General features: G+C 38.1%; 1 protein-coding gene across 1 annotated transcript in view; it reads right to left on the bottom strand.

Annotated features, from left to right (window-relative positions):
- Positions 1-16,834, bottom strand: part of DOCK3 (dedicator of cytokinesis 3) — a 294,505-nt gene that overhangs the window by 216,417 nt on the left and 61,254 nt on the right. Inside the window, exon 3 of the mRNA XM_037128613.2 lies at positions 9,793-9,833. Within this exon, the coding sequence (XP_036984508.1) occupies positions 9,793-9,833 (41 nt within the window). The remainder of the gene's footprint in view (positions 1-9,792; positions 9,834-16,834) is intronic.

Here is a 16,834-nt window from a genome sequence, read left to right as displayed (position 1 = left end):
GCTAAATATAGGCATAGTTTGTGGTTCCTTGAGTAGTTAATTAGATATCTTTCTTTTAAATTATATTTTATTAGTTATGCTATTATACTTGTCCTGATTTTCCCCCTTCACTCCCTCCACCCAGTGCCTGCTACTCCCTCAGGCAATCCCCCCACCATTGTTCTTGTCCATGGGTCATGCATATAAATTCTTTAGCTACTCCATTTCCCATTCTGTAACTACCTATTTGCACTTCTTAATCCCCTTACCTCTTCATCCATTCTCCTTCTTCCCACTCCCATCTGGCATCATCCGGAAACTAACTTCTTTTACTTTAAAGAGTCTCTCTTTCCCTATAACCTTTGGTCTTTTAATAATGATGTGTCTTGGAGTCGGCCTCCTTGCATCCATCTTGTTTGGGACTCTCTGTGCTTCCTGGACCTGCATGTCTATTTCCTTCACCACACTAGAGAAGTTTTCTTTCACTATATTTTCAGATAGATTTCTAACTTCTTGTTCTTTCTCTTCTCTCTCTAGCACCCCTATGATGTAGAAGTTGGAATGCTTAAAGTTGTCCCACAGGCTTCATCCATTCTACCATTGTTTCCCTGTAAACTGTTCTTTATTTCAATTAGTGTATCCTTTGTTTTTGGCTGGATCTTTTTTAAAAAATATTTTATTTATTTTTAGAGAGAGGAGAAGGGAAGGAGACAGGGAGAGAAACATCAATGTGTGGTTGCACTCCATTCTGGGGACCTGGCCTGCAACCAAAGCATGTGCCCTGACTGGGAATCGAACCAGCAATGCTTTGGTTGGCAGGCCCACACTCAATCCACTGAGCAACACCAGCCAGGGCTGGCTGGATCTTTTTTATGTTACTGAGGTCCTAAGTTCCTCAAACATTCTTAAAATCAGTGTTTTAAACTCTGCATCTCATAGATTGCTTATCTCCATTTTGTTGAGTTCTTTTTCTGGAGTTTTGATCTGTTCATTCATTTGGGCCATGTTTCTTTGTCTCCTAGTTTTGGCAGCCTCCCTGTGATTGTTTCTATGCATTACTTAGAGCTCCTTTGACTCTGTGTCTTGGTAGTGTGACCTAATATAGTAGGTATCCTGTAGGGTCCAGAGGCACAGCCTCCCCTATCCCTCAAGCTGGGTACTTGAGGTGCACCCTTTGTGTGGGCTGAGTACACTCTCCTCTTGTAGTTGAGTCTTAGTTGCTGTTGACAGATCAATGGGAGGAATTAACCCAGGCCCGTCAGCTACAAGGACTGACTGTGACCACTTCCCACCACCATTCACCCTCCGTGGAGGATCAGCTGTTGGGAGAGCAGGGTGGTGGTGCTCCTACGTGGTCTGTAACTGTCCACTAGGTACGCTGGCCCTGGGATTTCCTAGGTGGTACAGGGCAAGGTCAGCCCCCACCTGTGTTTGGCTCTGGGCCACCCTGCCTGAGCTATAAAGCAATCTGAGATGGCTGCTACTTGTCCTGGGCTTGGAAATTCCCAGGTGAAACTAAGCTGTGACTCTAACCTGACTGCCACTAGGGCTCAGTGAAGCCAAGTGTTGCTTATTTGACAGGATTTAAGAGCCAAGACCAGCCATTCTTATGAAAAACCATCTTGGGTGGGCCTATAAGTTGGGTGTGGTAGAGCCTCTATGGATCTCCAAGGCAGGTCACACTTTGTTAGCCAGGTTGATAGTATGTCAGATGTGGCACCAGCCTACTGACTCAGTGAGGGGAGGGCTCAGCAAAAGGACAATGGCCTCTGCTCACCATAATGCCAGACACTTCAGTCTCTCCCTATATACCACTGGTGCCCTTCAAGCTGCCACCCCAGTGCTGGGGCTCAGAGGGTGCGAGTCTGAGCAGGTGAGACTGTGTGTGGGTTCCCCAAGAGGAACTGCTTAGGGCTCCAATGGCCTCCTCCACCAACTCAATCCCTGCTGGTTCAGAAGGGATTAAGGGGACTTACCTTCCTGGCACTGGAATCCTGGGCTGAGGGAGCCTGGTGTCGTGATGGGACTCCTTGCTCCCAAGATATCCCTCCCAAATTTATATCCATGTGGGTGTGGGACCACCCCATTCAGCATCCCTACAGGTCTAGATGGATGTGGTTTCTTGAATTTCACAGTTGTCAGACTTTCATTCAACTCAATTTCTGACATTCCTGAGTGATGGTTGTTAGATATTCTAGTTGTAATTTTGATGTGGTTGTGCAAAGAGGCAAGCCATGTCTGCCCACATCACCATCTTGACCCCATTTTTCTTACTGTAAGCATTTATCATGATCAACTTCCCTTTTAAAATTGCTTTTTCAGCATTCCATGGGTTTCAGTGTGCTGTTTTCCTTTTCATTTGTGTCACAATTTTATTTCCCTCTTTCTTTGACTCACTGGTTGTTCAGGGATATGTTGTTTAATTTCCACATATTTGTGAATTTTCCAGTTTTTTTCTGTTACTGAATTCTAGTTTCATACCATTAGAAAAGATACATGGTATGATTCGTCTTCTTAAATTTGCCTTGTTATATAACCTATCATTATGATCTATTCTGAAGAATGTTCGTTTACAATTGAAAAGAATCTATATTCTGATGCTGATAGATGACATGTGCTATACAGATATATATACACATATCTAGTATATGTACGATATATATCGTACACCTATATAGTATATATAGTACACATATACTAGATATATGTGTATCTATATAATATGTATTATACAGTACATAAATAGTGTACATACGTATAGTATATATTTTTATGTGTATATGTGTGGGGGAATATATATATATATATATATATACACACACAAATGTTATAGAAATGTGGTATATAGTTCAAGTGCAACATTTCCTTGTTGCTCTTCTGTCTGGATGAGCTATCTATTGATAAAAGTGAATTACTAAAGTCCCTTACTATTATTGTATTGTTATTTACTTCTCATGTCAGATCTGCATTTGTTTAATATAATTCAGGTTCCATTTTTGAGCACATATATATTTATGATTATTATCTTGTTGAGTTGACCCTTATCATTATTATATAATGACCTTTTCTGTCTAGTTACAGTTTTTGGCCTAAAGTCTGTTTTGGTTTCTACTTGCATGAAATACTTTATAATTCTTATAAAACTTTTAATAAGTCATCTTTCTATTTCTCTTTAACTACTAATACCTATGAAAAACCTACTGAAATTCTCATGTGGCCATATTATTAAAACAAAAGATGTATAAGAATGCATTTTTTATTTTAAGTGTGTTAAATTACTAAATGGTTATCTTTTACCAACACTAAAGAATTTTACCCATGTTCTACAAAATATCACTGCTGCAGAAAATGAAATTTAGTTATTAATACTGTCTTTCCAATCTTTTAAGTTTAAGAATACAAATAAAAGTTATTGAGAGGAAGTTATATATTTTTCTTTTCGGTCTTTAAAAAGTATTATATTCACAAGTCTGTTACTGAGGAAGTCCATCCCCTGTACTCCCTTCTTCTTGAGCCCTTCTTTATTCAGTGTGGGTGTGTGCTAGGTATGGCTGATGAGGTAGTAGATGAAAGGACGTATTTAGGAAAACAATCCATCAGATGGGCCTTGAGACAGAATCTGGGGAGCTAAGAATCTTGAAAACACAAGAAGCAGCCCCCAGAACTCCAAGTCTCAGTGTTGGCCACAGCTATTCCTGGCAATAACTATACAGGGGACGCAGAAACATGTGAGCACTTGTTTAAACAAATCTCCCTGTGCCTCCATCTGAGTGGGGTGGTGGGAGGAAGCAGTAACTTCACTACAGATTTTATTGTTTACAGATAAAACTGTAATAAGCAGCTGCTTTATTCAGACAAACAAAGCAAACTAAATAAATGATAAGTGTTTATCTTTTCTCTCTCAAGCACACATTTTGTCTGCTAGATACATTTGTTTAAATGATACCTATATGTTTACACATTGCTTTGTTTCCTAGTATTACATCTTGTTAGTCCTTGTGGAAACACTGTAGATTACAGGTGGCAAACACAGGGCCCAACGGCCGAATCCAGCCCTCCACCTTATTTTATCTGCCGGGCACCTTATTTCTACCCTGCAGCAGTACCGAGCTCCTTGCCCCTAGTTAAGGAGTAATTACATTTATACAGTCCTAAAATTACATTTGGCCCTTCAAAGCAACCACGAGGGTGATGTGGCCCCCCGGTGAAAATGATTTTGACAACTCTGTTGTAGATTGTAATGCCTTGTGTATACTTGTGAATGAATCAATAAAAGAACAGAAATATGCCATTTTTCTAGAAAAAAAAGATGTATACAGATATGTATTGTTAAAAAATGCTACAAAAAATCCAATTAAAAAATGGGCAAAGGACCTGAACAGACACTTCTCCAAGGACATACAGAAGGCCCAGAGATTTATGAAAAGATGCTCAGCAACAACAGCCATCAGAGAGGTGCAAATTAAAACCACGATAACATACCACTTCACCTCAGTCAGAATGGCCATCATAGCAACCAAATCAACAAACAAGTGCTGATGGGGTTGTGGAGAAAGGGAACCCTAGTGCACTGCGGGTGGAAATGCAGACTGGTGAAGCCACTGTGGAAAACAGTGTAAAATTTCCTCGGAAAACTAAAACTGAAACTGACTTTTGACCCAGCAATTCCACTGCTGGGACTATACCCTAAAAATCCTGAAACACTAATTTAAAAGAACTTATACACCCCAATGTTCACAGCAGCACTATTACAATAGCCAAGTGCTGGAAGCAACCTAAGTGCCCACCAATAAATGAGTGAATCAAAAAACTGTGGTACATTTACACAACGGAATACTACACAGCAGAAAGAAAGAGGAGCTCCTACCCTTCACAACAGCCTGCATAGATCTGAAGAGCATTATGCTGAGTGAAATAAGCCAGGTGGTGAAAGACAAATATATGATCTCACCTATAAGTGTAACCTAATCAACAAAACAAACAAGCAAGCAAGACATTGAAATAAAAAACAAACTGACAGTAACCAGAGAGGATGTGGGAGAGGATAATAGGAGTAAAAGGAGGAAGAGCTGTCAGGGAACACGTATAAAGAACACATGGACAAAGCCAAAGGGGGGTAGGATCAAGGGTGGGAGGTGGGGACGGCTGGGGTGGAGGAAGTATGGGGGGAAATGGAGACAACTGTACTTGAATAACAATTAAAACAAAAAACAAAAAAAATGCTACAATAATCCAAGATTCAAGAATGGAGTTGGACCCTGGCTGGTGTAGCTCAGTGGATTGAGCATGGGCCTGTGAAGCAAAGGGTCGCTGGTTTGATTCCCAGTCAGGGCACACGCCTGGGTTGCAGTCCAGGTCCCCCCAGTAGGGGACACATGAGAGGCAACCACACATTGATGTTTCTCTCCCTCTCTCCTTCCCTTCCCCTCTCTCTAAAAAAAAATAAATAAATAAAATATTTAAAAAATAAAATAAAAAGATTCTAAAATTATTTAAAAAAAGAATGGAGTTGGTACTACCAAAATACACAACCTCACAAATTATAGCTTTCCAATCATTTATAAGATTTCTCATATATTCATGTTCTAAATGCCTGACAATTTTAAATCAAGATAATAAACAGCCCTGGATGGCATAGCTCAGTGGACTGAGCGCGGGCCTGTGAACCAAAGGATCACGGTTCGATTCTCAGTCAGAGCACATGCCTGGGTTGCAGGCCAGTTCCCAGCAGGGGACGCACGAGAGGCAACCATACATTGATATTTCTCTCCCTCTCTCCTTCCCTTCCCCTCTAAAGACAAATAAATAAATAAAAAGTTAAAATATATATCTAATAAACAAAAAATACAAATAGAAATTATATCCTTATAGGCATTTAAAAGATGGGAATGACACCTGAAAAGAGTGATTTAAAACTAAACATACAAGAAAAGAAGTTACCTATGAGCACTGGTTTTTAACCAGAAGCAATTTTACTACCCCCACCCTACCCCAGGGCCTTTGGCAATATCTGGAGACATTTTGCACTGTCACAGGGGGAGCAGGGAATGTTACTGATACCTAGTGAGCAGAGGTGATACAGGCCACTAAACATCTCATAACGCACAAGACAGCCTCCCACAGCAAAAATTATCTGGCCCAAAATGTCAACAGTGCCCAGGATGAGAAGCCCTGACTATGAAGATTTAAAGTTTGAATATGCTATCTTCTTATAGTCATTACCTTAAAAACTAACGAAATGAATGATCCTACTAGCAAAACTGATGGTTAGAACTCTGAACAATTTTTTAAATAAAAATAATACATGACAATTTTGATATTTTTTCTACACAAGGAAAAGCATAAAAGTATTAAGCTACAGAAAATACACAAGAAAAACTAATGTTAATTCTATGAAAGTGGAAGCAGAAAAAGATTTTATAAATAAATTATTTGAGAAGAATGTTCCTGCCCTGGTTGGCATAGCTCAGTGGATTGAGCACAGGCTGTGAAGCAAAGGGTTGCAGGCTTGATTCCCAGTCAGGACACATGCGTGGGTTGCAGGCTGGGTCCCCACTGGGGGCCATGTGACAGGCAACCACACATTGATGTTTCTCTCTCTCTCTTTCGCCCTCCCTTCCCCTCTCTAAAAAAAATAATAATTAATTAAATATTTTTAAAAAGAATGTTCCTAAGTGTATTATAACTTAATTAAAATATAGTTTGTTTGAGCAAATTAATATTAATTGTAACAGAATAAACATAAGATCTAATTCATAAAATTAGAATTATGTGCTTATAAATCTTGTTTAAATTCATATTTTAATAAGAACATGATCAACAAAGCCATCTAATTGAATATTATTTGAAAAATGTGTCACTTTGTATTTCAAAAAAAATTTATCTAATCACACAGCTAACCAGGCCGATAAATAAGTCAATTTATTTCTGTCAAATATTTTTTAATATATTTTATTAATACCAAGGCACATCATAATTACATTAGCCAAGATTAAAATGAAGGAAAAAAATCCTAGAAGCAGCAAAAGATAAGAGGACAGTCATCTACAAAGGAGCTCCCATCAGACTGTAAGCTGATTGCTCAAAAGAGACCTTACAGGCAAGAAGGGGCTAGAAAGTATTCCAAGTCATGAAATCCAAAGACCTACATCCAAGATTGGTCTATCCAGCAAAGCTTTCATTTAGAATGGAAGGACAGATAAAGTGCTTCTCAGATAAGGTCAAGTTGAAGGATTTCATCATCACCAAGCCCTTATATAAAATGTTAAAGGGACTTACCTAAGAAAAAGATAAAAAATAGGAACAGTGAAAGGACAGCAAACTCACAGTTATTAACAACCACACCTAAAACATAAGCAAACTAAGAGGACAGCTAGATCAGGAGCAGAACCATAGAAATGGAGATCACATGGAGGGATAGCAACAGGGGAGTGGGAGGAGGAGAAAGGGGGAGAAGATACAGAGAATAAGTAGCATAGACAGTAGGTAGAAAATAGGGGGGAGGGCAAGAATAGTATGGGAAATATAGAATCTAAAGAACTTGTGACACATGGACATAAACTAAAGAGGGGAGAATGGTGGGGGAGGGGTGTGCAGGGTGGAGAAGAATGAAGGGGGGAAATGAGACAACTGTAATGGCATAATCAATAAAATATATTTAAAAATATATTTTGTATTGATTATGCTATTACAGCTGTACCTTTTTCTCCCCTTTATTCCCCTCTGCCCTATAGCCCCCTCTCACCATTCCCCCACCTTAGTTCATGTCCATGGGTCATACCTATAAGTTCTTTGGCTTCTCCATTTCCCATACTATTCTTAACCTCCCCCTGTCTATTTTGCACCTACCATTTATGCTTCTTATTCCCCGTACTTTTCCCCCCATGCTCCTCCCTCTCCCTTCCCACTGATAACCCTCCATGTGATCTCCATTTCTCTGATTCTGTTCCTGTTCTATTTGTTTGCTGGGTTTGTTTTTGTTTTTTAGAGTCAGCTGTTGATAACTGTGAGTTTGTTGTCTTTTTACTATTCATAGTTTTTGATCTTCTATTTCTTAGATATGTTCCTTTAGCATTTCATATAACATTTCATATAATAAGAACTTGGTGATGATGAACTCCTTTAACTTGACCATTTTATCTACCCTTCCATTCTAAATGGTAGCTTTGCTGGATAGACTAATCTGGGATGTAGGTCCTTGCCTTTCATGACTTTGAATACTTTCATTCCAGCCCCTTCTTGCCTTTAAGGTTTCTTTTGAGAAATCAGCTGAGAGTCTTAGGGGCACTCCTTTGTAGGTGACTGTCTCCTTTTCTCTTGCTGCTTTTAAGATTCTCTCCTTATCTTTAATCTTGGGTAATAGAATTATGATGTACCTTGGTGTATGCTTCCTTGGGTCCAACTTTTTTGGGACACTCTGGGTTTCCTGGACTTCCTGGAAGTCTTTTTCCTTTGCCAGCTTGGGGAAATTCTCCTTCATTATGTTTTCAAAGAAGTTTCTAATTTCTTGCTCTTCCTCTTCTCCATCTGGCACCCCTGTGATTCACATGTTGGAATGTTTAAAGATGTCCTGGAAGTTTCTAAGCCTCTCCTCATTTTTTTGAATTCTTGTTTCTTATTCTGTTCTGGTTGAATGTTTACTTCTTCCTTCTGCTTCAAACCATTGGTATGAGTTCCAGTTTCCTTCCCTTCACTGTTGGTTCCCTGTACATTTTCCTTTATTTCACTTTTCATAGCCTTCACTTTTTCCTCTATTTTGTGACCATACTCAACCATTTCTGTGAGCATCCTGATTACCAGTGTTTTGAACTCTGCATCTGATAGGTTGGCTATCTCTTCATTGTTTAGTTGTATTTTTTCTGAAGCTTTGATCTGCTCTTTCATTTGGACCATATTTTTTTGTCTCCACATACCTCTTACATAGTAAGGGATGGAGCCTTAGGTACTCACCAGGGCAGGACAACCCACGTCACTGCATTGTGGTGTGGTATGTGGGGGAGGGGTCAGAGAGGGAACAATGCTGCTTGCTCAGCTCTTTGCCAACTTTCAGTCACTTCCCCTGCTACCCACAAGCAAACTGGGCCCTTCTGGTGCTGATTCTCAGGTAGGTGGAGTTATGAATGTTCTAGGACACTGTGGGTCTCTCCAACAGACTCTCCTGTGAGGCTGGGAGTTTCTCCTGCAACCCCCACAGGTTTTTACAGCCAGAAGTTTAGAGGCTTTATTTCCCCACTCTGGAACCCTGGGTTGTGTGGTCTGTCTCTCTCCCAGTTGTTTCTCCCGGTTTATCCACACACAAATGTGGGACCACATGGTCTGCCAGCCGCCACCTTGCCGTGAGTCTTCTTCACCCGGCTGCCCATCTCTGCCCCTCCTACCAGTCTAGATGAATGTTTCTTCATTAACTCCTTGGTTGTTGGACTTCCACACAGTTCAATTTTCTGGCAATTCTGGTTATTTTTTTGTTTTCAAATTTGCTCTTGTCCTTCTTTTGGTTGTGTGAGGAGGCAAAGTATATCTACCTACACCTCCATCTTGGCTGGAAGTGCTACTTTTGTCAAATATTTGAAGGACAAGATATTATATGTTCTAATAAGATTTTCCAAAATAAGCTTTGCAGCTATGACTGTATTCTATCCTTAAAAAAAAAAAACTATTCTAATATTGCTGAGGCAGAGACTAGTACAGTTTTGTAAAGAAAGAAATGAGTGTGGCCACTGTAAAAGATTAACAGATGAATAGTAAAAACTGTTTTCATATCAAACACACTAGGCAGCTTCCTACATTAGAAAAGATAATAAAATTATTCATTACCTTTACATTTGGCTTCTTTGTTGAAACTCCTCTGTACCAACCTAAAAGAAATCATACAGAGAATATTAAAATCATACTGTTATCATTTTCAATAACACATAAAATAAGTATTGTTAGAACAAAATTAATGCAAAACTTTCTAATAGGGCATATTAACAGTGCCTTCATTAGTGGTAGTCGACTCCAAAAGGAACAGTCTTACAATAAATACAACGCTCCCAATTTTCATCACAAAGCCCTAGTCCATCTATGCTGTCACAAAAGGTAAGATTTCCTTCTTTTTATGGCTGAGTAGTATTCCATTGTGTAAATGTACCAGAACTTTTTTATTTACTGGTCTACTGATGGGCACTTGTGCTGCTTCCAAATCTTGGTCATTGTAAATAACTGCAATGAACATAGGAGTGCTTATATTCTTTCGAATTAGTGTTTAGGATTTCTTTGGATATATTCCCAGATGTGAAGTAGCTGGGTCATAAGGCAGTTCCATTTTTAACTTTTTGAGGTAACTCCAAAGTGCTTTCCATAGTAGCTGCACCAACAGTCTGCATTCCCACCAACAGTGCAGGAGGGTTCCCTTTTCTCCACATTCTCGCCAGTGCTTATTTGTTGATTTCTTAATGAGAGCCATTCTGAAAGGTGTAAGATGATTCTCATTGTGATTTTTATTTGCATTTCTCTGATGATTAGTAATGTTGACCATCTTTTTATATGTCTATTAATAACCTTGATAGGAATTGTGTTGAATCTACAGATTGCTTTGGGTAGTACGGACATTTTAATGATGTTAATTCTTCCTATCCAGAGTATTATGCTAAGTGAAATAAGCCAGTCAGAGAAAGACAAATACCATATGATTTCACATATATGTGGAATCTAGTGAACAAAAAAATAAACTAGCAAACAAGACAGAAACAGACTCATAGATATAAAGAACAGACTGACAGCTGTCACAGGGGAGAAGGGTTGGGGCCTGGAAAAAAAGGTGAAAAGTTAAGAAAAAAACTCATAGACATCTGCAATATTATGCTGATTACCAGAGGAAAAGAACAGTGCAGGGAGGCAGAAGAGAAATGGAGGACAGCCCTGGCTGGTATGGCTCAGTGGACTGAGTGCTAGCCTGGGAACCAAAGGGTCATCTGTTCAATTCCCAGGCAGGGCACATGCCTGGCTTGCAGGTCCCCAGTAAGAGGTGCACTAGAGGCAACCACACATTAATGTTTCTCTGCCTCTCTTTCTCCCTCCCTTCCCCTATGTCAAATACATACATACATACATACATACATAAATACATAGAAAGGGAGAAAGAAATGGGGGATAAACAGTGATAGAAGGAGACGTGACTTTGGGTGGTAAACACACAATATACAGATGATATATTATAGAACTGTATGTACATTTGAAACCTATATACTTCTATTAACCAATGTCACCCCAATGAATTCCATAAAAATTTTATTAAAAGAACTTGTTAAAAAAAAGGAAGAAAAAGCAGCACAAAGCCCTTTTGACTGAATAGGATACAAAAAATCCAAAAAGACCTCAGAGGACATATAATCTAATTCCATGAAACTTCCCAGATGAAAATGCTGGGGTAGGAAAATGCCAAAATCACAGCTTTTTTGGTGGTTGGTAGGCAGTATAGCCCAGACTTCTGTTTCTTCGTTTTATTCAATCTCCAATGTACTAAACTACATTACTCTCATTTCTTGGCTCTCCAGTTGCTAAAATGGACATCTGTTCATTCATTCCCTCTTAGCATTCATACATAGTAACAATAATAATGAAAGTTTCAATTACACAATAAAAACAAGTTTAAGAGAAAAGAAATTTCATTACCAATTTTTCTCAATTCCAAGCTATTATTTTCATAGTTTTGCCATAATTTCTCTACTTGGGTTTAAGAGAAAACAGTTCCAACGAGTAGGAAGTGAAGCCAAGAGTTTTATTTAAAGGAGAAAAATGAAGAGGAGAGCTATTGATAAAAAGCTAATATTAAATGAGAGCTTATTACTCTTAATTCCATGTACTGGAACTAGAAGTTTTTTCCATGTGTTAATCTTTAAATCTCACAACAAAACTATGAGAAAAAGAATAAAATTTTTCTCCCCTGAAACAATAAACAATTAGATACTGTATTTTGCCATGTATGATGTGCACCCACATTTTTGTGTGCATTATACATGGACTATTATACCCACTGCATGCATTCATTTTACCCACATATAATGTACATCCTTTATTTTTCCCTCAAAAATTTGGGCAAAACAAAGTGTGCATTATACACAGCAAAATACGGTAATATCATTGCTTCTCTTTAGCAAAACAGCTGAGATTGAGTAACTAGATTTATACCTTGACAAATACACCTTTATTCATTAAAAAGAAAAAAGTGATAACCTTACCAACATGACACTTCACAGTATCTTAAAAAACAGATTAGAGAATGACAATAACAGATACATGGCAAAGTAAGGCTCTCTGAAATGCTCCTCCTCAATAAAAGCAACAAAATCACTGGCAAAAACTGTCAAAGTCAACTTTTTTAGAACTCTGGAAATAATCCAAAGAGCATTTATTCAAGAAATCTTAATAATGTTAAGAACAATGCCTTTTTAACTTGCCCTAACCCATCTCCCTCTCCACAGCCCTATGATGAACTTGAAAACCAGAAGCCCTGCAGCATTCACATTGCAAATCAGAACATGAGCAGTCCCCAAAGAAGATGGAACAGGGAAAACCAAAGAAGACCTAAGTAATAGAAGAGGCTTACCATGTTCACAAACTGCAAAACTCAGTGTCGTTAAAATGTTAATTATCCCCCAAATTGATCTATAGAGTCAACACAATCCTAATCAAAATCCCAGCAAAAATTTTAGCATTAACTTGCAGGGGCAAGAATAGTAAAATTTCACTACCAGAATAGTGAAAACAATTTTGAAAAGAAATATGTGAATGATTCACACTATCTTACTGATTTCAAGACTTAATATAAACCCACTATAATCTAGATAGTGTGGTACTGGCTAAAAGATAGACACACAGATCAATGAAATAGGTAAGAAAATCCAGAAATAAACCCACACATAAATTAACAATTAATTTTTCACAAAGGTGAAAAGGCACTTCAATGGAAGAATGATAGGTCTTTTCAACAAATAGTGCTGAAACGACTGTTTTTTATTTTATCGTATTATTTTACTTTTAATATTTTCTTGTTTGTGCTGTTACAAGTTGTGCCAATTTTCCCCTTTTACCATTTTTTCCCCTTTGCCCCCTCCCCCAGCTCTCCCACCCTCCCTCAGGTAATTGCAGGGCTGGAACAACCGGAGATAGGTATCTAAAAAACAAAAAAGAACCTGAAACCATACCTTGCATTATAAACAAATTACCTCAAAATGTATCCGAGACAAATATAAATCTAAAAGTTTAAAACTTGTGCAAGAACACTATTTTATCCAGTAGAAATCAAAAGTTAAACCTATTTTAATGTTTATAACAACTTTATTCATAATCTTCAAAAAGAAAGCAATTCAAATGTCCATCAACTACTGCATGGACAAATAAAATATGGTTTTAACCTATATGATGAAATACCACTCAGAAAGAACAAACTACAGATACATACAACATGAACAGATTTCAAATGTATTATGCTAAGTGAAAGAAGACAGACACGAAAGACTATATATGCCATATACAATTCCATTTACAGGATATTCTGAAGAAACAAAAAACTAGGGAGACAGAAAATACATCAGTGGTTACCAGGGCAAAGGGAAGGAAGTTGGAAAGGAAGGTTGACTATACAAGAAGCATAATGTTACTTTGCAGGTGACGAAAATGTTCTATACCTGGACTGTGGTACTGGTTACAAGATTGTGCATTTAAAATTCAAAAAATTCAAAATTCAAAAAGTTCATTGAACTGTACTCCAAAGAGGGTAACCAAATAACCTGGCTAAGACGCACACACACACACACACTGATAACATTTAATTTCTACCACAATGATTATAATTTTTTACTTCTAGCACATTGATTATAATTTTTATTTTTAAATTCTAACAGCATTGAGTGTTGGCAAGAGAATGTAGAGAAACCAAGATGTGGCCAGTGAGGGTGTAAGTGGTCCCCACTTTCAAAACTAGTGCTGTGCTGTCTGCACATCGTATGGCACTGAATTTCTGCTGCCGTGTGTTCTCCCTCATACCACAGCACTGAACTGACAGTATTACCACACTCTAGAGGGGTATTTGAAAATCTATGGGGCAGTCTGAGTTGCCAAAGGGGACATTAAAAATATTTATATTTCCAAAAGGCAATGATGCATAGAAGAAAACATAGGTGTAAATATTCGTGGGCTTGGGTTAATAGTTCCACATGCAAGCAACAATGGAAAAACACAGATAAATCTGAATGCATCAAAATTAAAAGCTTTTGTGCTTCAAAGGACACCAATAAAGTGAAAATACAACCCAAAGACTGGAAGAAAATATATGCAAATCATACACCCAGAATACATAAAGAACTCATACAATTAAATGAAAAGATAGTCTAATATTTAACGGGCTAAGAAATTTTTTTTTAATTTTAAAATTTTAATTCTCACCTGAGGATAGGGGTTTTTTTGGTTTTGTTTTTGTTTTTTTAATTATTTATTTATTTATCTTTAGAGGGGAAGGGAAGGAGAGAGGGAGAGAAATATCAATGTATGGTTGCCCCTCGTGCGTCCCCTTGCTGGGAACTGGCCTGCAACCCAGGCATGTGCCCTGACTGGGAATCAAACCGTGATCCTCTGGTTCACAGGCCCGTGCTCAATCACTGAGCTACACCAGCCAGGACGGTTTTTTTATTTTAAAGAGGGAGGGAGGAACTTGCAAACTGTTTTTCAAAGTTAGTGCTTTGAAAAAGGACTGGAGGGAGGGAGGGAGGGAAGGACGGAGGGAGGGAGGGAAAACATCAATCACTTGCCTCCTGGACACCCCACAACCATTGATTGAACCTGCAACCTAGGTGTGTGCCCTAACCAGGGATGGAACCCGCAGCCTTTCGGTTACAGGATGACACTGCAACGAACTGGGCCATCTGGCCAAGGCCAATAGGCAAAGAATTTAAATAGGCACTTCTCCAAAAGAGGATAAACAAATGACCAATGAAGACATGAGAAGAAGTTCAACTATTTGTCATTAGAGAAATGCAGCGAGATACCATTTCTCCCCAAATGCAATGGCTAATAAAAAAGACAGTAACAAATTTGACAAAGATATGGAGATACATTACTGATTTTGAAAAACAGTTTGCAAGTTCCTCAAAATGTTAAAATAGAACCACCTATGACCCAGCAATTCCCCCTCCTGAGGGTACAACCAAAAAAGTTAAAAACAGGGCCCTGGCCGAGTAGCTCAGTTGGTTGGAGCATTCTCTCATACACCAAAAAGCCGCAGGTTCAATTCTCTGACAGGGCACATACCTGCGTTGTGAGTTCAGCCCCAGTCAGGGCATGCATGGGAGGCAACAGATTGATGCTTCTCTCTCAAGTTAGAAAATTCAGTAATGTATATCCAAGAAGCCTACATTAAAAATATCGTACACCCAGATGCTAAATGACACTTTATAAAATGTGATTAAAAATTAAAGTAATAAATGAAACTAAACTTCTAATTGAGATGTAATGTTAAACCCTGTATTATACTGAAATCACTAGAGATTTTAGAATTTAAAAGTTATTCAAATTGTACTTTACTTAAGCAATTAGTCCTCAAAGATGAAAAATACAGAAAAAAGACTTTTAAACAAAATATAACCACATTAGACAGAAGGGCAAGGAGCAAATTGTAGATTTTAAAGACATCCGGAAATTCACTATACTTCTAAGGATAATAAAACTCAGAGAAACAGATACTGTTTAAAGGTAATTAATGTACAGAAAAATAAAAAAAACTGATAATACCAGATAACTGTCACAGAAATAAGAAAGCACCACACTACTATGTATGTGTGCTTACTACCACTATTTCAGTACTTACTGTTTGAATGAAATGAGACAGGTATAAGGGTTTTTACATTTGCCAGCTTAACTCTGGATTATACGTCTCACGCTTTGGTCATACCAAATACACTTTATGTATTTTTTAAAGTCACTTCAAACCTGATTTTCTAGGGAACTTTTTAAAAAATTTAAAACCATTAGGTTAGAAAAGCAAGCAGTAAGAAGGGAAATACAAATTAAGAAAATAGGCTATTTGGTGAAATATTCTGGATCTGAATGTACATATACTTATATTAAAGATGAATTCATCTTTAATATAAATATGTATAAACATGGAAACAAAAAACAGTGGTCACCTGTGCCATCCTCTGTGCTAGGTGTTCTCATATCATAATATTAAACACTGCGGACTACCACTTTGTTAATATGCATTATTATTTGGATTGTGAAACCTAAGTCACCCAACTTAAGTGAGGCTATACTATCAAAGAGACAACAGTAATAGTACAATTGCTACTGACAGAGAGGCTGCAGAACAGTGTTTGCAGCCTTAACCCAAAAGAATGAAGCCTCTACACACATCAGGCCGTGTGACAGTAAATAGTCAGCTGTCCTTCACAAAACTTCTGAGTGCAAACCAATCAAGCCAGATCAAAAGCACCAAATTGAGTCCAACAAAAAGTACCCTCCAACGAAAGGTTTCAAACTTTTCATTTCAAAGGTATAACATAATTCTTCCCTGACAGAAGAAAAAATGCAAATTTATTTACCCTCACCCCCAACCCCAGGATAATGGCTAGATAAAAGAATAGAGGAAGTAGAGACAGGCAGATGAGAAGCACAATTTCTCTTCCATTCCATATCATAATTAAAAATAGTTTAATTAAAAATCACTGTTCAGTGAAAGGAAAGCACACTCACAATTATTAACAACCACACCTAAAACGAAAGCAAACTAAAAGGACAGCTAGATCAGGAGTGGAAACATAGAAATGAAGATCTCAAGGAGGGTTAGCAACAGGGGAGTGGGAGGAGGAGAAGGGGGGAGAAG

The sequence above is a fragment of the Artibeus jamaicensis genome, unplaced genomic scaffold (assembly GCF_021234435.1).
Source record: "Artibeus jamaicensis isolate MK-2021 breed Jamaican fruit bat unplaced genomic scaffold, CSHL_Jam_final contig_519, whole genome shotgun sequence".
Lineage (NCBI taxonomy): Eukaryota > Metazoa > Chordata > Mammalia > Chiroptera > Phyllostomidae > Artibeus > Artibeus jamaicensis.
Note: the sequence above shows the minus strand (reverse complement) of the source record. Positions and strands in the feature narration are given on the sequence as shown.